At 38.7% G+C, this 22,517-nt stretch overlaps 1 protein-coding gene across 2 annotated transcripts in view; it reads left to right on the plus strand.

Moving 5' to 3' along the window:
- creb5b (cAMP responsive element binding protein 5b) overlaps positions 1-22,517 on the plus strand; it is a 55,979-nt gene that overhangs the window by 28,737 nt on the left and 4,725 nt on the right. For both annotated transcript variants that reach the window (XM_057339867.1, XM_057339866.1), the window contains exons 7-10: positions 258-368; positions 18,000-18,314; positions 19,056-19,283; positions 20,842-20,950. In XM_057339867.1, coding sequence (XP_057195850.1) covers positions 258-368; positions 18,000-18,314; positions 19,056-19,283; positions 20,842-20,950 — 763 coding nt within the window. The remainder of the gene's footprint in view (positions 1-257; positions 369-17,999; positions 18,315-19,055; positions 19,284-20,841; positions 20,951-22,517) is intronic.

The following is a 22,517-nucleotide window of genomic DNA, read 5'->3' on the forward strand; positions in this document are numbered from 1 at the left end:
ACCATATTTAAATGGAATTATGTAGGAATATTAATACTATGTATATTTATATCTATTTTAAAGGAGACATGCAATAAACTTAATAAAAGGCACTATTATTTTTAGATTTTTTTATGAAGTCAGATCTCAAAGCGAGATCTGAACACACACACACACACACACACACACACAACAAAAGACACAATTTGCCCGATTAAAGTTGTTTCATGCTTTTATGTGGTTTTGCATGAGCGTAACATTTATTTTTGCGGCCGCAGATGGAACGGCAAATGTCTATGGGCTCCAACATGATGGGTATGCAGGGCCCCGCCCACAACAGCTCTTGCCCCTCCCCCCACGTTCCTCCCATGCACTCAGAGGCAAAACTGGTGAGTTACTCACACATGCATATTTTCCTGCTTGACTTCACTGTGCGATTTCATTTGGGTTCATTTTTCTTCTGTTGTTGTGATGAAACTAGTTACCCGTATGAAGCCCAAAAATACTTTCCCCTCTCTTTGTCGATAAAAAGCATATGGACACACGTGGTATTTGTTTTTCTTGTTCTGCTCTGTATGCCAGCTTGTCTGATGTATATCTTGATGTTCTTTGCACACACTTGTGCTGCTTGTTAGCACTAGTTCAGCATGCAGTGATCTCATCAAAAACAAAGCAGCCAGTCAGAGCTCACGGAGAACGAGAGATAGAAGAAGAGCAAACTGACGGCGAGCAAGTCTTCTGAAGCCATATGATAGCTTTTTGCGTGCCTTAAAACATGACATGTCAGTACTTTTTTGTCATTTTTTGAATTTACGTCCCTGTCCCCATTTTGCATTGGAAAATGCATCCATAACATTCTTTAAAATAAAAATCCGACAAAAGGATGACTAAATAACGAGTACATTTTTGGGTCAACATGTTTAGGGCTGTTACATACATCTGCCTGGATTTATTTTGTTCCCATAGATCCCATGTAACCATGTGGCTGCTTAAGCGTTTTATTTGAACTTCATAGTGGTGGCAAGAGGATCAGAAAGACAGATTCTGGAATTAGATTATAATCCACTAATTATACCCCATAATAATCAGCTATTTGTGGATTGGGAAAGCATACTCGGAAGGGGTTTAATTATTGAGAAAAAGGAAAGAAAGGAGGAGGGTGAAACGAACGGTGAAAAACAATAAAAGACAGAAGGACAGAGTAAGAGAGCGTCAAAGCATGAGTGATGATTCTGATGGTGGGGAGAGCGCTCGAAGAGCACTTAACTCTCTCTTCTTCTCTATGGCCCGCTGGAGATTGATCGTCCTGTGTATTTTTTAATCCTTTCGTTCATTCCCATGGTAACGGGCAGGGGAGCATAATATTACTTTAATGTGCGGTCTTATCTGTCCCTTGGCTGGACTCCAGACACATCCCCCCTCTCCCTTCTCTCTCGGCCCTGATTGTAATTGAATTATAAATTCTTTTTTTTTTGGCTCAGACACATGAAACCATTCGTATTAGGCTTTCAAAGAGTCCCTAAAACACTCGTATAGGAAGAATTTAACATGGGTCGCCCTGCCTTTGGATCTTGGCTAATTGAATTATGTGTAAGAATGCAAGTATGTAACAACACATTTTTGCTGTGAACGAGATGTGAAAAATCAAAGCAGCCAACTTCTTGCAGAGTTTCATTACCTGAGATGTTGATCTTTATTTCCTTTTTTTAGTTTCGCTGTATAATCCGGGTCAGATAATGGCAACGGTTGTTATCAAGTGACCTGTTCTGGGGTGATCGGAGCCATGTGTACCCCACACGGCCCAGCCCAGCCTAACACAACCCCAGTGTAGAGATCCAGCCCTAATCTCATTATATAGATATGTTGACTTACTCCAAATGGGAAATATCTCCCCCACTGTAACCTCATACCCAACCCTCACGAGAGCTAGAGAGCCGAACTAGAGAACATGAAGAAAGCAGAGAGAGGAAAGTGCAGCACTGTGGATGTGAAAACGAGAGTGTGTGATATATAGGAGATAGTGTGTGCTGGATCTGTGTGTGTGTGTGTGCGCTTTGGCCTATGAAGCCAAATTGATTTTGTGGTGGGCCAGGGGGTCTCTGGTGAAAAAAAATCTGCTAAAAGTGCTTTTGTTCCCACGGGACTGCTGTCAGACCATCACACACACACACACAGAGAGTGAGAGAGAGAGAGCAGTATGGCAGAGTGCCTCGCTGTCTTCAGACTTTGTGGTTAAGGTGTCATTTATCTCAGGCCAGATGTGGATGAGCAGTCTCTTGTGTTTGTGGCTGTTTTGCTCCTGGGCCGAGCAGCAGAATATTTATTATTAATGAAGTCACTGATTATACATTTCAGATATCCAGTTGTCCGATGTGTTGGGCAGATGTAGCATAGCTGCTCAGAGGTGGGAGTGAAAACAATGCTCTCTATTTTTTTCCATTCGGACGTATTCTCATAGACACCCAAAAACAAACGATTTATCTCATGTTACCGAGCGATTGTTTGCTGGTCTTTTTTTTTTTTCCACGGCTCACTTGATCTGCTCTTAGGAGATGAAAGTTCTCGTGTCTGTGGAAAAGGACGTCCAAACGTGCTGTTATCAGGGAGAGGAAAAGGCCTGTGGATGTGCCAGCTGAACCTTGTCAAACACAATGCAGATCCACTTTCTCTTCCACCACTGTTTTGGCATGTTCAAGGTTTTAAAGTCCCTATGAGGTTTTGGAGTCACATAAATATAGCATTTCTATAGGATTTGAGATTACAAATACTCTTCAAATATTGGCATCTGAATATTTGGTTAGGGCTATAAATTAATTCATCAAAATCTCTACTGGAAACGAGAGTATACCCAGAATCAATATCTTGTTTTGTGTTAAAATACACAACACAGAAATGAAGTGAACATCTTTTTTTACAAAGTTTAAAAAGGTCTCATACCAGTGATGAAAATTTGAATTCTACAGCGTACAATGTTATGCAATGGTGCGTCTTCAAATTTGTGACAATTATGTTCTAGGAGGACTGTTCCTCCATGACAATAACTCTGTCGTACACCCCTAAAAAAATGATGCACAGTGTCTGGTCGTAAGAAGTTTAAAAAATCACAAAAAAATTAAAACAGGAATATATATTTCCTTCCTTATCTATTTGGGCTTGATCTAGCCCTAAAAAACCTTTGATTTCACTCATTAATTTTACTTTGATTTTAATCTTTGACATGGCAAAAACAGTCAATCTTAAATACATCAAAATTACATTTTCTTTCTTTTTTTTTTTTACAATTTTATAGGATCATTTTATGTAGAAAATCACAAAAAATATACTTAAGATGGGTTTTTTCTGACTGGATCTCAAATATTAAGTTTGTATAAGTTTTTTTTGTACAACGGTCCAAGTTACTTAATGCAGACAGATTGTTAAAAATATTTTGGACTTTAATAAAACCCATTAAATTAGATATTACTGTCCAAATCACTGTACTGTATGTATTTTGCATTGGTTCATTGGTTTGCATTGGTTTTGCATTGCTTTATTGACGGATTGTTTTGTACTTCTTTAAAGTCACATTAAATTAATAATGTCTATAGATTTTTTGCAATAAAATTTACAATCACAATTTTTTTACTATTTTCTGGAATGCTTTATATATACTTCCTTCACACAAGTTCTCTTAATGTAAAAATGTTCGTTTTATGAGTCATTCAAGTGACAGTTTGAAATAATCTGTAGTTCTTTGTTTTATCGAGGGTAATTATCTATTGTTTTCATTGTTACCAAGGATGATAAATGTGTCACTAAGCGTCAGGCTAGGTGGTAAGTTTTTTACGAGGTAAACAATACTATATGTTCTTGCTCTGTTTCTCCGGGGGCCCTTGCGCTGGCACACGCCGTGCAGATGACATAATCCTTGGCATGCTGTAAATGTACTCTTTTTCTTTTTTACTTGAGGAGTGAAAAAAAGAAACCTTTCTTAAAGAAACATCTCACGGAACGATACGGCTATCAAAGTGATGTGAAATGTTTATGCGAGCGCTGGAATTCAGCCTTATCGAACCCTCATTCATTTACAGAGGAGCGAAGATAAACTCTAAAGTGTTCACTTCAGATGCAGACAAACTTGCTAAAACGTACTTGTTGTCGAAGTTATTTATTAAAAACAATTTATTTTTAAAAACATGTGAGCCTGTTAATATTCAAATAAATGTTGTGCTGGGTCACCCATACTTTTTTTACGTGTTTTTATGTTTGCGTTTGTAATTTGCATAATTATATTATGTATAAAAATGACATAATAATGCAAAGTAGAACTTTGCTGTAACTTACTTTCAAGTGTCATTTGTAATTTCAGACACTTTAACAAGCCACTATTCAATTTCAGTCTTATTAAAGGAATTGTGTCCTTTTATAGTCTTTCTGAAGGTCTAAGTCAGGTGCTAGCGGTAGTCCATGCCGGTGAGACACCTGTCTCAGGTCGTGTCTCTCTGTCTGAAACACAAGAATCTAAATCCACGTTTTGTAAGTAACATCTGTATGAATGGTGGCATTGTCGGAGGATGATGTCATAGAAAGCTGATGAGCTAACACACAGCTGAAACAAGCAACAGTGCAGCTCGGGCTGAACATTCAGTTAACATACAAAGAGACAGAGTTGTGAAAACGTCATGACTCTGTGTTTAGTCTATGTTTAAAGTGAGTTTATTGCACATCAAAATTATTGCCTTCACCATTTACTCATATTATACACATTTCTAAAACCTCATAAAGCAATCGTGTAATTGTTAAAAAATGAGAGTGTTTGCACAGAACCACTTTAGGAAATGTACAGTAATATAACATTTTGAATGCCTCCTGGAATCTAACATTGTAATATTTGCGTTTTCAATTCCATTTGGACTTCATCTGTTTGGATACTGAAATGTCGTTGGTCTTGGGGTTTTCTTTGACTACCTTTCTTCACCCAAAAATGATTATTCTGTCATCATTTACTCACCCTCAAGTTGTTCCAAACCTGTATTCATTTCTTTGTTCAGTTGAACAAAAAGGATGTTTTGAAGAACGTGGAAAATCAAACAGTACTGGGGCATCATTGGCCACCAAAGTAGTTTTTCCCCTACTATGAAAGTCAATAGTGCCCCCGGACTGTTTGGTTACAAACATACTTCCAAATATCAGTCTGTTTTTGCAGCAGAACAACAAACTTTATACACATCTGGAACAACCTGAGCGCAAGTAAATTATGATTTTTGGGTGAACTGTCCGTTTCAGTAAATGCACTAAATCTACCCAATTGTTACAGTTTTAATTTCACACATGCACCTTTTCGTGTACCTAAATAACAGAATATAAAAAGGGACAGAATTCACTTAGCACGATTGTGTATACAGTCAGTCCCAGAAAAAACGGGATTATCCCGTTTAACCAATAGGTTTACAATTTACGATTGTTTTGCACTAAGTGGATGGGGGGATGGAGAACATGCAGGATTCAATTGTCTTCTAAAGGCAGTGTGTTGTTATAGCTGCAATAATGGGCACCCAGCTTTTTGGGCACGGTTCAGAGGTGTCCATACACTAATGAAGCTTAAATCTTTTTAATCTTAAATCTGTCTGTGCCCTAACAAGCAGGAAAATCCAAAGTTCTATGTCCTTGGTATACAGTATATTGGATGAAGCTGATGTTAACTATTTAATATCAACAATTTAAGGATGACCAACAAAAAACGTACACATACCTGTGGTCTAATATTCCATGCTAGTTTAACTGTAGCTTGTCGTATTGCTGTTAGGACTACCATCGAGGGGCCAAAATACTTCTGTTTCTTCAAAAATACAGCACGGTACTGAAGACATTAACTTGTCTGTCTGTTTCTTTTTGAAGTGAAGGACTCGGCTCGCAGATACACGCCACGAGCGCAATCAGCTTTGTTTTCACAACTGTTTGACCTTGAAATCTTTCAAATGGTGTTTGTGTGTAAAATGCGCCCTGTAAGTTAATACAGGTTGATTTGGAAAGCTTGTGCCGCTTTAATTTCATGCTGCGCTGTATTTACATGGGAAAGTGATGGATGTTTGTGTCGACGGTCTCACTCGAGTTGATTAGCTTGTCTTTGGAGCTGATTGTTTCTGCTTTTGTTAGGTGATCCTGATTGGGCTCTCGAGCTATTACCTAGACTGGCATTCAGGACTAACTTTATATGGAGTAAATACCTTGCTTAGCCTGTCTCAAAGCCCCAGGTTATAGAGAAGGAGAGTTCTGTGGCTTTGGGATTTCAGGATCAAGTGCCTACAGTACATAGACAGACAACATGAGATCTTAATACTTTCTTAGTACTTAAAGGGATGGGTCACACCCACTAAAAATAAAAATTCTATCATCATTTATTTAAGCTCATGCGGTTTAAAACCTATATGACTCTTTCTTCTGTGGAACACATGGAGATATTTTAAGAAATGTCTCAGTGGTTTTGTTTCCACACAATGGAAGTCAGTGGGGGGTCCAATGTTGTTTGGTTACCAACATTCTTCAAAATATCTTCTTTTGTGTTCTGCAGAAGAAAGTAAGTCATACAGGTTTGGAATGACACGAGGGTGAGTAAATGATGACGGAATTGTCCTTTTTGGATGAACTATTATCTTTAAAACTTTTCTTACTCTTTTAATATTAGGGATGTAACGGTATCAACATTTCACGATACGATAGTACCTCGATATGAAGACTACGATACGGTATTTATTGCATTTTGTGCAGGAAAAAAAACAAAACAAATGAAGACTTGGAAAAATGTGGCATAAGTGTTTATTAAACTATGACTGAACAAAGATCACATTTATTATTTTTAGATTAGGTAATTTTACAGTGCAAAGAACAGTAATATAATAGCATAAAAATGAATAACATAAAAATTGAGAACATGAAACATGAAAAAATTAAAATGAAAAAAGTTTGAGTTGTTTGTCAACTTTTAACAACTCACAACCAGTCATGTACTCGCCTCATTCACTGATTCACTCACTGCTATTTTCTTTTCTCCTCGTATCATCATGAAACTTTTCGGGGTGATGTAACAAATGGCTCTTCATATTAGTCGTATTCCCCGAATTGTACTTCACCGCAGTCTGGCAGTGTCTGCATATTGTTTTTTGTCTGTCTGTCACCTTTTCTCGTTTCTTGTTACGGGAAAACCGAAATGCTTCCACACATGCGATTTATAATTCGCTTTAGCTTCAACTAGAGGTGGGCGGAATGGCCAAAAATCTATTTCAAGGAATGAGTAATTTTGTATCACGGTAATGATATATTTCATGAAACAATCTCCCATTATAATTCTATATTTTATACACTTTTTATTTACACTTAGATTGATTTAACTAATTTATTACAGTTCATTTAAATGCTCACCATAGTTAAAATGTAGGTAAGTTATGAAAATGTACTAAAGATATCAAATTAAGTTCTGATAATCAGATGTATTATTTATTCATATTTATCTTCTGGCTATATCATATGTACACAGTAGGAAGATAGACAACATATATAACAATAAAGTATGAATATGCACAAACAATGAGAGTACAGTATATGACTAAACTGGTGTTCATGGGGTCTGTACTGTAGGTCTTTATAGCTCTTCACTCTCTATTAGATGAGCAATTTTAGTGTGTTGCGACTCTCTGTCTTTAGGTTTGTTTATTCTCGGGCTTGTTTTTGCACTGCGAGTCTCTGGTGACTCCTCACGCGTCTCCCAAAACTGGAAGTAGAAGCGCGTCACATCATAGCGCTCACGCGCTCGCGAGCATCATCGCGCATTTCAACGCAAGTTTCACCTTGGCTCGCCTGAAGTTAAACTTTATAAAACTATTAACAGCTTTTCAAAACAACCTGACTTCTGAAATACGTGTTGAGAATGAGCTTTTTTAAATGCTGGCGCAGATCCCTGCACGAGCACTGCGGGTGAGAGAAGCGCCGGACTGGAGCGGATCACTAAACTACAGACTGAAAGAAGGTCAAAAGAATGTTTGATACGTTCATTTGTTACGGGTGGATTAATTCATTAGTTTTTTTTCAGAATAGCGCCTAATTTGCAGAGTGCCAAGTTAACCACGCCTACTTATTTACATTCCGCGGAATACACGGAATAGAAAAATCTCTTACGGTTGACATTTTATTCCGCGGTAACGGAATATTCCGTCATTCCGCCCAGCCCTACTTCCACACATCCGATTTATAATTTGCTTTAGCTTAAACAATTTGTAAATCCGTTTCTATGCCACTAGCGGCATCCGCCATTTTCGCTCAACTTGATCTGTAGTGGGCGGCAGCAGAGCGCAGAGGATGATGGGCACGCATGGGTTGATGGGAATTGTAGTTCCCGCTTCCCTCAACTCGCTCCATTCGTCTGAAAAAACTACACTATGCCTGGAAGATCTATCGTCATGCGACCAAGATAGTATCGAAAAAAAATGCTATCGCGATACTTCGATATTTACAATACCGTTACATCCCTACTTAATATACATCTCTTGTCTTGTTTTACACTTTTCGTAATCAATGCTTTGCTCACCTGACACAAAAATCTAATGTATGTATTTTATTTGTTGTTTGAACCTCCTCTAAGATACAGCGATGACAAATAACATGTACAGTAAAGATAGTGTACCAGCTTTGATAATCTCAGAGCAACACACACAATTTATCACATTTTTGTCAGATGTGGCAGCTTATAGGTTTTTACTTTGGACATGCAGTAAAAAAATCAAGTAGCCTATTCAAGTATATGCTATTAGTATACTTCTGTTAAACTAAAAATAAGAACATATACTCTCAGTCTACTTTTTTATACTAATTATGTACTCAAAGTCTACTACTGTTAGCACTGTTCAATTGTAAATGGTAATTTTACAGTTTTTTTAATATGGTAAAACCCCATCAAATTACAGAAAAAGACTGCAAATTTACAAGAAAAACATCATTTTATGTAAACTAAAATATATTATGTTATTTTTCTGGTGCCCCAGCTGCCAGTAAATGTCAGTTTTTTATGGATTTTTTACAGTGTACCTAAAAGTACACTTTTATAAACTAAAAAGTGGGCCAATTTAGATCTGAGTATAGTAAAATAGGACACTTGCAATTGTACTAGTACTTATCACTTAAAGTGTACTTAAAAATATACTTTTGTTATAACTTTGTTTAAGTATAGTTAAAATATGATCATTTTTGTAAGGGTTCCCCTGCCATCGTTCCTACCAGTGTTGTAATGTAACAAAGTAAAAATACTTAAGTACATTACTTAACTATTTTTTGGGAGTATCTGTACTTTACTTAAGTCTTTATATTTCTGCAGACTTTTACTCTACCACATTTCCTGAACAATATGTATACTTTTACTCTGATACATTTCCCCTAAGCAAGTTCGTTACTACAAAATAAAAGCATAGAAACAGAACTGAAATTGACAAGTCAGCGATCCGGTCACCATGACAGTGCTGAACCAATCATTGGTTAAAGCTCAATGTGCAAGTGCAAAAAGGTGCTCTCTGCGGTTAATTTCAACACAAGGTTTTAATGTGCTGCTTCTTTTAAAGATAAACAGCAAATTTTTCTGTTTCAATGAATTATCAAATGACTGGGTTGTTACTGTAAGGGAAATGCATGGAAAGAAAGAAGTTAGGGACTTCTTTTTTGATTTGTTCAGATTTGTTCTGATTTTGTTCCAAGTTGTTCTTTTAGAGGGATAATATTCGGGGTGGGAGGGAACTATCCATTTATAAAGTTATAAGTTATAAAGTAAACTTATAAAGATGGGGTTTCTGAACTTGTATTTTGATAGTTTAGCAATTTGGCAACATGTTGTTCCAGATAAAACTACTGAGCTTGAGACAGAGCTTTTTCAAAGTTGTACATTTCTATGTAAGCACCATTTTTTATCTTTATGCTAAATAAAACATTTTTATTAACAACGTTTGCTTCAACTTTACTTTAAATACTTAAGTAGATTTCATATAAAAAGTGCTTTTGATACTTAAGTACAATATTGATCTGTTACTTTAAGACTTTTACTCATATTCTAAAAGGTTACTTTCACTTCTATCTAAGTACTTTAGTAATTTTCTGGCAAGATATTTGTACTTTTACTCAAGTTTTTAGGTACTTTATGCATCACTAGTTCCTACTACATTTATAGATATGCATACACTGTATGTAATATAGTTTTATCCAAATATAGTTTTATCCAAATGACTTTGTGCATCTTTTTTATTAATATGTGTGTTTGCTGGGAATCGAACCCACAACCTTTGTACTTCTAAACCATTGCTCCATCAATTAGGCTTCAGAAACAGATACTAGATACATCACATGTAAGATTTTCTCTGTGACAGAACGCACTGTAAAGCCAAATTAAATTGGTTCCAAATGATTAGCCTGGCAAAGCTGACACAGACTCACAGTTGTGCCAGCATGGCAAATAGTGCAGTCTGACTGCATTGCTCCCACCCAGCACATTGCCTCTCTCTGCTCATAAGCCCTCCCATAAGAAATCAGTTAAGTGGTCCCTAGCTCACAGCCGCTGGCAGGGTCTCGTTTAAGGGGGCGAGAGGGGAGTGGGGGTAGGGGCTCTTAAAAATGAGCTAATGGGGGGTTGGTGCGGTGAAGGGAACAGGCATGCGCAGCGGGGGCAAGACCCTTATTGAGTCTGGCATGAACGTTCAGGGGAAATGGGAGAAATAGATGGGCGTCTTGTACCTTGGAGCCCACGGAGAGCAGGAACCAGTGCCAGGAAAATTACAGCTCAGATTTATGCAATGAGAGAAAGCGAACATAAAGCACAGCACAGACCCAGAGGGTTGAAGGACTCGAGAGTTAGAGGCAGAGACGTTGAATCTATGAGACCCTGGTGCAGGATACTTTATACCTCTGATTTTAGCGTTCCTCTCTGGTGGGTCTAAAAGAGTATAAAACAGTCGTGACTTGTGCAGATGGTAGAAACGGATAAAACCAACATGTTATGTATTTGTAAGATGTCTGTGATGATGAAGAATTTCCCTTCTATTAATGGTTTGAATTATTAACAGCAAATATGAATTCATATTAAGATATGAGATTCATTTGATCAACATGTATTTGATTTCATTGCATTTTTTTAAAACCGATGCCCACACAAATTGTACAGTGCTGCTAACAATACGTTTTTACTGTTGGGTTGGATCATGTTGGATAAGATGGAAAGTGTTTTTATGCCTTTTACTGTAATGTGCAAAAAACATACTGTCAAACCAAGATATGGAATAAATCAATAAAAAATATTATTGCAAATAACACACAGCTAATCTATATTACTTCAGAGAATCAACTCTAACATTTAAAGATCTTCTAAACAGTAGGTTTATAGAAATGTACTTAATGGATGTTGAAAGTGCAGAGACATGTTTCACAGTTTGTCTAGTAGTTTTTACAGAGAGATGAAAGAGAAGGCAGAAGAAGAGATTGACAGAGAGTATTAGACAGGTAGAGTCATCGATATGGGTTGGAGTGAGTTTAGTTGGCAGTAAGTCTAGCAGACACCACACACACACACAAAATCCTACTCCACTTCTACCCAGGGGCTTCCTTCTGCCTCTGACCTCATTGAGTTTGATTTACTCTTTCAGCAGCAGGTGTGGCGCTCCCTCTGTCTTTACACTCTTTTATTGATATGAAGTCATCGCTCCGTCTGAGGAAAGTTGAATCTGTTGTCAAAATGCACCTTGATGGACTGATGATGATATCACTCAAAACACGAGCACAGTTAAGAAAGGCAATTCATAAATACCATTAATGTGCAATTACCCATCATGCCCCAGGCTTTATAAAAGACATTAGTGAGAGAAATTAGAGGTCAGAAAGGACAGGCTAAAGATCAGCAATGAAACGGTGAAGGATTTCAAACGATTGGCGCTTTTATAACTGCAGACGGACAGACATTGCTGTGCAGATATCATGTGAATGAAACCTGATAGATCATCGTCTGTGCTCCATTGATCTATATAATGTTTTATATTGCCTAAAATACTAGACGATTGATTTGTAGTAGCAAAGTAAAGGAAGAAGAGCGTTGGGGATTATTTAAGGACTTTAAGGCCCGGTTTCACAGACAAGGCTTAAGTCCTAGACTAAAATGAATGTTTCACCTGTCTTAACTGAATATAACTCGCCCTGAAATATCTTAAAATATATCAGTTCCATTGTTTTGTCTCAAGATGCAGACCAGTAATGTTTTCTTCTAAAGCGACATAAATATCTTCAACTTCAACTACATAGTAAAGGCTTAAACTAAGCCGTGTCTGTGAAACCGGGCCTAAGACTTTAAACAGCATTTTGCAGCTTGCTGCCCAATAACTTGCAATAGGAATATGCGATCTTAATGACCGATTCTTAAAGGGACAGTTCACCAAAAAATGAAAACCGTTTCATCATTTACTCACCCTCCTGTCATTCCAAACCTGTATGACTTTCTTTCTTCTGCTGAACACAAAAGAAGATATTTTGAAGAACGCTGATAACCAAACAGCACTGACCCCCATTGACTTACATTGTATAGACACAAAACCACTGAGACATTTCTCAAAATATCTTTTTCTGTGTTTCACAGAAAAAGAGTCATATACAGGTTTTAAATGATATGCAAGAGAATAAATGATAACAGAATTTTGGGTGCACTATCCCCATCTTAAACATTCGGTCACGTTCTTGGTATTTCGGATGTGACTACAGGTGCTTCACACACACGTGTGAATCACTTTAGGAATCACGTGCCGCCGGAGGACAGATTCTCAGCAGGCCAACACTTGTGTTACAGTAATGACTGTTTTCCTCTGGTTTTGCAGTGCCAGCGTGTGAGACAGCACTATCATTACAGGCTAATGGAGCTGCTGCTTCAGCTCGGAGGGCTCAGCTTTAATGTCTGTTTACACCTCATTAGCCAGGGCAGATGAGACAGTCTCAGTAACACACATCAGCCATGATCTGGCTTCTCAACTATCGTCATAAGAGATTATGCACACGTAACATATATAGGTTACGTTACAAGCCCTTCTGCATTTCTACCTGCCAGATTTGAAGAGAAAGTTCTCCTTTAATGTGAGAGCGTCAGATTGGGGTGAGAATGCTCGTTTCTTATTTCTTTCGCTTGTTATGTTGTTGACAAGTACGGTTTTATGGTGGAACACGGTGGAACGTGTAAATAACCTCAGATCAGTCATTGTTTAACAATGGCAGTCTGAACATTCTGGTTTTGATTAGTCTGATTCTCAGTGATTTATGGCTTTTGGTTTATTCTGGGAATCGGCCAACAGCGGAGCAGGTTTTAGCTATTTGATGGATGTTACCAAAAGCTTCTAGTAGGAAACGTCTTGTTGATAAATAAGCCGCTCGGATTTCATTGGTCTCTTTGTAGCTGATTTTATCCTCTATATCCCATATTTTCCTGTTCGTTGTGTCTTTTTGAATAATAGTATTTAGTCACAGATAGCTCGTGTATTGCATCCAATGCTGTGTATAGTGATTACAAGGTATCTGTCGAGCGTGTACTTCCTGCTTGGTGCCGTCTCGCTCAGCTTGTTGTGGTGTACATGCTCATTTGGCCCCTGACCCCGTGTGGCACTCTGGAGCCCTGCTCAGAGCCAGACTGATTACATTAGAACACTGATAGCGGGCGATCTCTCTATGCCCCGCGAATGATGGATGGATGGTTCTTCCTGTGGAAGAGAGAGCGAGAGATGCTCCACCGCCCCCTCCTCTTTTCCTCCCTCTGTCGACAGTTGGCTCACTGCCAGGCCGAGCCCAACTGTAGTTTTAGATGAAAGGCCCCCGTGCCTGTCCTCTGGCTCAGTCAGTGCGCCACGGCCCCAGACGCTGGCATTCCACCGCGTGGGAACTCGACACAATCTGGCCGGACGGCGAGGGAGGGAGAGATAGGTGCACAGCTGTCCAGGTCCAATCAAAGTGAGGGCAGCGTTGATTGACAGGTGGCACAATCAGTCAGAGGTGTTTCTGTGCACTGTGACCCCAGTATGTCAAGTATGTTAATGGATGAAAGATGGTCTCTCAGCTCTTGTGACTCTGATGTACTCCATCTTGGTACACACATGAGAGCCTAATACTACTGATACATCGATGGAGAGGACGGTTAGATGTGTGCACGGCTGTCAGATTGCTACAGATGGTTGAGCAATGTATGTTTGTGTTTGCGAGATTGTGTTTGTGTTTTTTGTTAATATTGTTGATTTAAGCTGAACAGTTTTAACACATTAACCATTTTGTTGTTGACAATTAAATGTATAATTTAGTTATTAAAACCATATTGGATAACACTTTATATTAAGGTACCCTTTATGAAGCATTTATAAATGTGTTCATTAATGATTAATGAGGCATTTACAAATGCATTATAAAGCAGTTATAACTGCATGAATAAAACGGGGGATTCTAACGAAATACCTGCCAAATAGTGAGCAGGTATAAGAAAAACAACATAACACCCTACAGTGTCCAGTGCAGTGTTGGGTGTAACTAGTTACTAAGTAATTAGTTACTGTAATTTAATTACTTTCCCCTTGAAAAAGTAAAGTAAGGGATTACTCAAAAAATTTCTGTAATTTAATTACAGTTACTTCTGATGTAATTAAACTAAATACTTAGTGTAATATATGTGTGTGTGTGCAAGGAATGGACATCAAAATTCAAATTTTGACTTTAAAATCCATGCTTTAATGTATAATTCTCACATTTGTAATACTTTGGTCAGTTAATAATGCTACTTTATGTAGTTTTATATTATTTATTTGAATGAATGAAAAGAGCCGTTTCATGTCTTTCTTTGAATCACTTAACAAATCAAGGTTGATATAGGATATAGAAAGTAATTAGTAATAAGTAATTAAATACTTGTTGTAGAGAGTAATTTGTAAGAGAGAGTAATCTAATTACACTATTGAATATGTAATTAGTAACTAGTAATTAATTACTTTTTCAGAGTAACTTGCCCAACACTGGTCCAGTGTGACAGCCTATATCGCAAACAACACCAAGATAATAATGAATCTGCTTTCGAGTCAAATAAATAATGAATAAATACATTTAATAAGCATTTATAACATGTGAGTTAAAAATGGCTCACTATTTGGCAGGTATTTCGTTAGAATCCCTCTTTTTATTCATGCAGTTATAACTGCTTCATAATGCATTTGTAAATGACTTATTAATCATTAATGAACACATTTATGAATGCTTTATAAAGGGTACCTTAATGTAAAGCGTTACCCAATATTGTTCTGATGAGAAATGTGCAATTTAACGTTTGATCCAGTATTGGTCTTTTTGAATGGATTTTATAATGCAGGAACATTCCACTTGTTTTTATTGTGTATTTGAGTCGATCAAAGCAATCGTACATGTACAGTTGCCCCCCAAATGATTTACTTTAAAATATATGTGCATTTTATGTAATTTCTTAGATAACAAACCAGTGGTCGCCTATACAAGCAAATAACTAACTTGACTTCTTCTTAATTTACAATTACTTTAAACAAACTGACACCAACATATTTTTGTGTATGTACAGTATGAAGTCAATTCCTCTTCAGGTCAAATATAGTGTTTAGCTGTCCTTCTGAAACCTTGTATGTCCAAATTCTTTGTTTTTCAGGAAATGGAAAAACACTGTACTTTTATATGATTACATACTGTGTTGACAAGCACTTTTTAATACTTTTAATTGGTTAGATATTTGCAAAACCCAGTGACAAACGAAAAGGGTGATTAATAATCATGATGTATGGCAAAAATAAAAATCACAAAATATGAGCTACAAGGTTTCAGAAGGACAGCAGCGATACCCCATAAGAAAGAAAAATCTCAACTGAGAGCAAATAAAAACAGTTGCTAAGTCTCTTGTGTCTCAGCTATTTCTCCTGAGAAAAAGACTCAAATCTCACAAATGACTCCATTAGAGTTTAGAAAAGGTATGAACAATCTAACAAGTTTGCAATCAGAAGACAATATTATTGAAGATATTACTACTATGAACTTAAACATTTCTCATCAGTTTTACCCAAATCCAGAATATTTGACCCAGTTTTCCTCTGGGAGCCTACTAGTGTACAAATAGTGTACAAATACCATAATAATACTGTAAATGATATAGTATATAAAACTATACAAATAGCCTACTGTATAAAAAGGTCATTATTGCGGTTGTTATTGCAGACAGTATTGGCAGAGGTATAAGTTTCAGACTAAGGAGTAAGATGGTTGGTAAATAATGCCAGTTAAAGGCGGGGTGTCCGATTTCTCTTAGCCGTTGTTGATGTTCAAATCACCAAAACAAACACACGCCTACCCCCATCTTTCGCTTTCGTCAGCGCTCGGCTCGGCTAATGTCCGTCCTGTACACTGTGCACCTTACTGCTGATTGGCTACAAGGTTGTTTTGGTACTCGGCCCGACTCAGTTGTCTAAAGCGTAATTCGGAAATCGGTTACCCTGCCTTTAAGGGCAGCGGGTGGGTTGGTTAGTGCTCGTGTATTTGGCAGAAGTGTGTGAGTTTGGGAGGAACGGCGTGGATTTGCTTGGTTTGGACAGCTGAAGAGCCAGAAACTTATCAAATCAAATTTGGGTTTGTTTTGGTAAATAGCAACTGATGACTTGAATAAAGGCATCTTTAAAAGACAGACATCTCCAGGCTGTAAATGCATATTCATTTTCTTTTATTTACAAAACTAAACATAGTTAGGTTTTTGTTAAAGATGAGAGGGATGCTTGCTGTTGTGCTGTTATCCTTCGACTCGGTTTTGTTTTGTTCGTTTTTCTGAAACTCCAACACATTTCTTATAAAGTCAGTCTACCTGCTTCGCACTTGTGGAAACATATAGTGTAGACTCAACACTCTCTAAAAATATTCCTGTCAATTTTTTAAAGCCCTGCTTTATGTCTGTGAAAGCCAAAATGAATGGACACAGACATATAAGTATATATGCACATGCTTATGTACTTTTTCATTTTTTTCTTTTTGTCTACATGTGCTGTCAACAGATCAAACCGGCGGACATTTTGGCAGCGTGTATGTTTATACTTGTGGCTTTTTTCAGACCCCTAAGTTGTCTTATTGAGCTGCCCAGAAAAACATCTTTGTGAGAGAGAGGGCAGTCGGGTAAACACATTCTGAACACAGACGCACTTTGAGCGTCTCCAAAGTCACAGAGTCCAGGAGCGGCTGTGGGTGAAAGCTCAAGTAGACCACACGGTTGAAGCAACAGTGTGTAGGCCGAAAGGGAAATGGGCAGATGATGGGTGAGAGTCATCAGGGGCCTCTCGTTGCCAGAGCTGTACCACGCTGGGCTCTCTTTTCAGTTCAAGTTCTTAGACAGTGACGACAGATAGTGGAACAGTTTGTGTTTGGGTGGGTGTGTTCAAGGGTGTGTGTGTGAAAGGGTAAATGGAAGTGACTGGATTAGCTTGGACATTCATACATGTCACAAATGGGGCGAACATTTGATCAATGGGAATAAATACTGTAGTGACGCACATGATGATTGAAAAGACAAAACGTCCTTAAAACAAGATGGATTTACTTGAGAAGTTTATTTTGTCTAGCATGTTTTTTTTTCTTGTCTTAACCATGAATCTAACTAGATTTTGTTGGATGTTTTCTTAACGCAAGGTTTTCCAACTTGATCTCCCAGTGAGGTATAGGAAAAATAAATCTAGATGTGTAGATAAAAATGAATGAATAAATTCAATGTTTTAAAGTATTTTGCTTCGCAAGTTAATCAATCTTGTTTTAAGATTTTCCTTTTTTTCTGGGAAACAAGACAAAAAAACTCACCATTATATATATATTATACTGTATATTGAATCATTTTTGCGGGTGCAGCTCCAAAAGGTTTTTTGTGCAGCTGGCTGGGTAAATTGAGCAATTTCACATGGAAAATGTGAAACATGCTGGTCATTACATTAATATATACTTTCCCCCCATTTTCTGCTCAGAGACTGAAAGCCGCTCTCGCCCACCATCCAGGGGGCATGTCGAATGGCAGCATGAACTCCATGGGTCACATGATGGAGATGATGTCATCACGGCAAGAGCAGAGCGGTCACCACCACCTGCACCCTCACCAGCACATGCAGGGCCCACCTCACGGATACCCACACCATGCCCACCATCACCACCCCAGCCATGCACAGAGCAGCCATCACCACCCACAGAACCACGGGCACCACAACTCCCACCCGCCCCACCTTCACCCAGCACACGGACATCAGACTTCTCCACACCAATCCATGCACTCCGCTGCTTCACAGGTACTGAAATGGGTTGAGATGCCATGAGGGTAATATTTGGGCTGAATGAAGTAGAGTACAAGGGATGTGGAGATGGATGTAGTTGGGTTAAGACATGGCCATTTCTGAGCATCCAACTGAAAGCGAAAATAAAACTTCTACCTTTTAAGGATAATGTTATGCATCCACTTAGAATTCAGCGCAGGTTTCGACCAGGGCACTCCGAAACGTGCGACTGAATCCATCTTTTTGTGATTCACAAATTCTGACCCCAAGGTATTATTAAGCCAAAGAAGGGGGCCTGTATACATACAAACCATCAAAGCCGCGCGTTTTCCATCGTCATCCAGAAACCCGTAATGATCTAAAGACGTCAAACACAGCCAAATGCCAAGCATATGTCAAAGAAGCTTTTTGTGGACCTTGTGCGTTGGTAATGGCCCTGTTTCTCAGGGTGTCGCGGAGCATTGGTTTGAGTGGACGTGCGCGGTGGAAAACTGGGCCCTGACACCTCTTTATGAGGGTGGGGCAGCCTGTAAATCACACTGCTGTTTCTCACACCCAGACGTCCATCATAGGGCCACGTGGCCACGTGTACAGGGCACATGTTGTTTTAGAGAAAACTACCAGACGGGAAGTTGGAGCGGTCCGAGCGTGGGGTGCACTGATTGGTCCGAGAAGAGAGACCGTAGACAGGTGTTTGGCCGGCAGCCAGGCTTTTGATGCCTCGTTGCAGAATCTAACATTGTTGTCCCGTTACAGTTATCGCCAGCTGCGCAGCAAATGCAGCCAACGCAGACCCTTCAGTCCCCGCCGCCCAGCGGAGGTCGCCGCAGACGGGTGGTGGACGAGGACCCGGACGAGCGCAGGCGAAAGTTTCTGGAGAGGAATCGGGCAGCCGCCACACGCTGCCGACAAAAGAGGAAAGTGTGGGTTATATCTCTAGAAAAAAAAGCAGAGGAACTCACTCAAACCAACATGCAACTCCAGGTAAAAGCTCCGGCGATCGTTCACACTCTTATTCTCCTCAGCTGAAATGCTGAGTTCTTAAGCGTTAAATGCGCTTGGGGACACACACTGAGATGTATTTCACACGGGGCTTCGTATTTCACTCTGTATTAGCTTACTCTAGACCACAGAAGCTCATAAACACCCTTCATTTGACAGCTGAAGCTACTGTAGATGGAGAGCAGGCGTTACCAGCTGTGTGGAGGGTAGGGTCAATGGGTTATTGAGGTCTGCAGGGTAACTAGAGCACTGCCAGCTGCATCTGAATGTGTGGTTTGTAGGCCAGTAAAACCCCAGAGCATCACAGAGCATCTCTGCTCAGAGAGGCTGAACATGTTCATTTCGATTCTCAATAGACCGTGAGATTTACCTGAAAGATTGATGCCATGTGTCAGGCTATATTTAGTGGATATGTGTGTGTATGCTGCACTCAACCTACACATCATGCCACATCACAGGCCTCTTTTAATCTTATTATTCATATTCACTGCAGTAATCTGAGCTCCATTCCCCCGAATACAGTCTTGTCACTTTCTCACTTTGCTGAGGCTTTTACCCAGTGTGACTTGCACAGCCCCCCTGGAGCGACCTGAGGTTAACCCTCTTGCACATGTGCACAATGGTGACAGTTTGTGGGTTGACCTTGTGAGATTTGAACCCACAATCTTTCCATCAACAACCCAGATAAACAGCTCTTTAACCACTAGGCCACATCACTTTCCTATTCACAGTTCCCATCATCAATCATTTGTTTTTCTTTATTGCATACTTTGACAAGGTGAGACAGAATGCACATAGACGCATTGACGCAGTCTTAATAATCCCACTGCTCAGGATTGCTTTCATTCACTTCCCAGTCAAAGACAGGTTCTTATCTAACAAACATCCTTGAAATGATGCCGTTGTTTTGTAACCATTCCGCCAGCTGGTTTAATCAAATCCAAGAACTTTTTCTTATCAGACGCTGTGTTGTCCGCAAATGCAATGGCAAGGAATTTACAGCCCGTTTATTATGAGGTTTGCTAATGAGACTCAGGCTTGTTGCTCTTGAATTTAAAGCATCTTGTGGAAGATTTGAGACTCACAATCCCAAAAACAATTTTTCTGGCATAATTTTGTTAAGTTTTATATGGGTGTATGACAACACCCATATAATGCAGATGAGCGTAAACATGTGCGTCTTTGTCTAGATTTGTTTACATGCTAAGAAACTGAGAGGCTAACAAGATTTCTCAAATATGTTTTACATTTCAAAACATGAGGGACTTTTAAGGGAGAATAAATCTTTAACAACTAAATCCAGGGCTGGGCCAAACTGTACTGTATGCAGGAAACTTATCCTCGGTGAACTGAACATGCTACAAGGTGTCACGGAGGACTATTAGGTTTGATGAACTCATATTGCGACACACTAGTAAAAATGTTTTGTTTTATTTCTGTATCCAAAGTGTTGGATTAGAGAATATTCATAAATTCTTGTAAGCACTGAGGGAATGTTTGTAATTGTAAGTGTAAGTGTATCTGTTGTGTTTGTTGGCAGAACGAGGTCACCATGCTGAAGAATGAGGTGACGCAACTGAAACAGCTTTTATTAACACATAAGGACTGTCCCATCACAGCCATGCAGAAAGAGTCTCAAGGTTACCTCAGTGAGTACCGACACACACATACACACTGCCAGAGGTGACACCACGTAGCCTAATGGTGGATGTACAGTATATTATTGTGTCTATTTTAGTATAGAGTAGTATATTTTAGTCTACAGTACAGTACACGCCCATTGATATAGATACTTGTGACTTTTTTAAATGTATGGAGGTCGCCACTCCCTGGTTTTATTCTGAGGGGGAAAACCATAGACTGTAAAAAATATGGACGTAGTGTCCGTGACGTCATCCTTAGGTTTCTGAAGAGCGTTTTTGAAGCCAAAGGTGTGGTCGAGCCGGCCGTTGCCATCTTGGTAGTGCGTTATAGCGCGTCAACTCCTGCATAACTGAAAATGAGCAAAGAGGCGGGACGTGGGTGGAGCTGAGGTGCCTGGTTGCTGAAACCATGCCTGCCACGCTTCCTGTTGCCTTGCAGTGCTTGTGGCGTAGGAAAGAGCCCTTTAAAATTATAAAATGATAAATGTACTGTATTTACCTTTAGATGATGTGTTGTGGGAACATCTTTCTAAATATTTTAATTCATCAGTAGTCCAGAATGAAGTTTTAAAAATGTATGACATTATGATTTTGTTATGTATGGAAAAGGAACGAAGGAAGAAAGTGAAAGTTAAAAAATAAGATGTCGAATGAAATGTGATGTTGCATCTCACAAATGAAGAGAAAATGGACAGTTTTGCTCAAATCTTCCCTGTTTCAAATAAAAAAGAAAAAATATGTTAAAAAAGTATATTTTTGTTCTTGTGTGTCTCATCTAGAGTTTCAGAACAATTCCACAGAAATTCTATATAAATTCAGATATTACTCAAAATTATCTGTGCTGTGGTATCCGCAATAATTTTATAGCTCCACACTATTAATATATACATTATATAGACAAAAGTATTGGGACGCTCTCTTCTAATAAACATGTTTATCTATTACAGTTATTTCAATCAAAACAAATAGTAATGCTATTCCATACAATACAATATAGACTGTTTCATTGGACGCGCGCGCCAGGACTGCAGTTGACGTCCGGTCTGTGTTTGGCTAGTGTCTAATAATATAGCTATTTATATTTTACTAAATTTATGTTCATATTAATTTTAATTATTATTTTATTGTATAATAACTTTATTAAATAAACGATTTGTTGAATTTTGTTGTATGTTCATTTTATTAAATAAACAATTTGTTGAATGGGTCTTGAAGTTTGGTCGCATTTAAAGGGGTCATATGACACGGCTATAACGAATATTATCGTTTGTTTTAGATGTAATGCAATGTGTATAAACGATTTAAGGTTCAAAAACGCTGTATTTTCCACATACCGTGCATGTTTGTATCTCCTCTTTTCCCCGCCTCTCTGAAACACGCGGATTTTTAACAAAGCTCATCGCTCAGAAAAGCGAGGTGTGCTATTATTAGCCAGTTAACCAGTGAGTAGTGATTAGTTGAATACTGCAAGCGTGTGACGTAAATGTAACGCATCGCAAATGTAAAACATCAGGTTCTAAAGCAATTATACTGACAGGTATGCCCACCTTACTTGCGTATCCATTTGGGCGGT

Source organism: Triplophysa rosa, linkage group LG8 (assembly GCF_024868665.1).
Source record: "Triplophysa rosa linkage group LG8, Trosa_1v2, whole genome shotgun sequence".
Lineage (NCBI taxonomy): Eukaryota > Metazoa > Chordata > Actinopteri > Cypriniformes > Nemacheilidae > Triplophysa > Triplophysa rosa.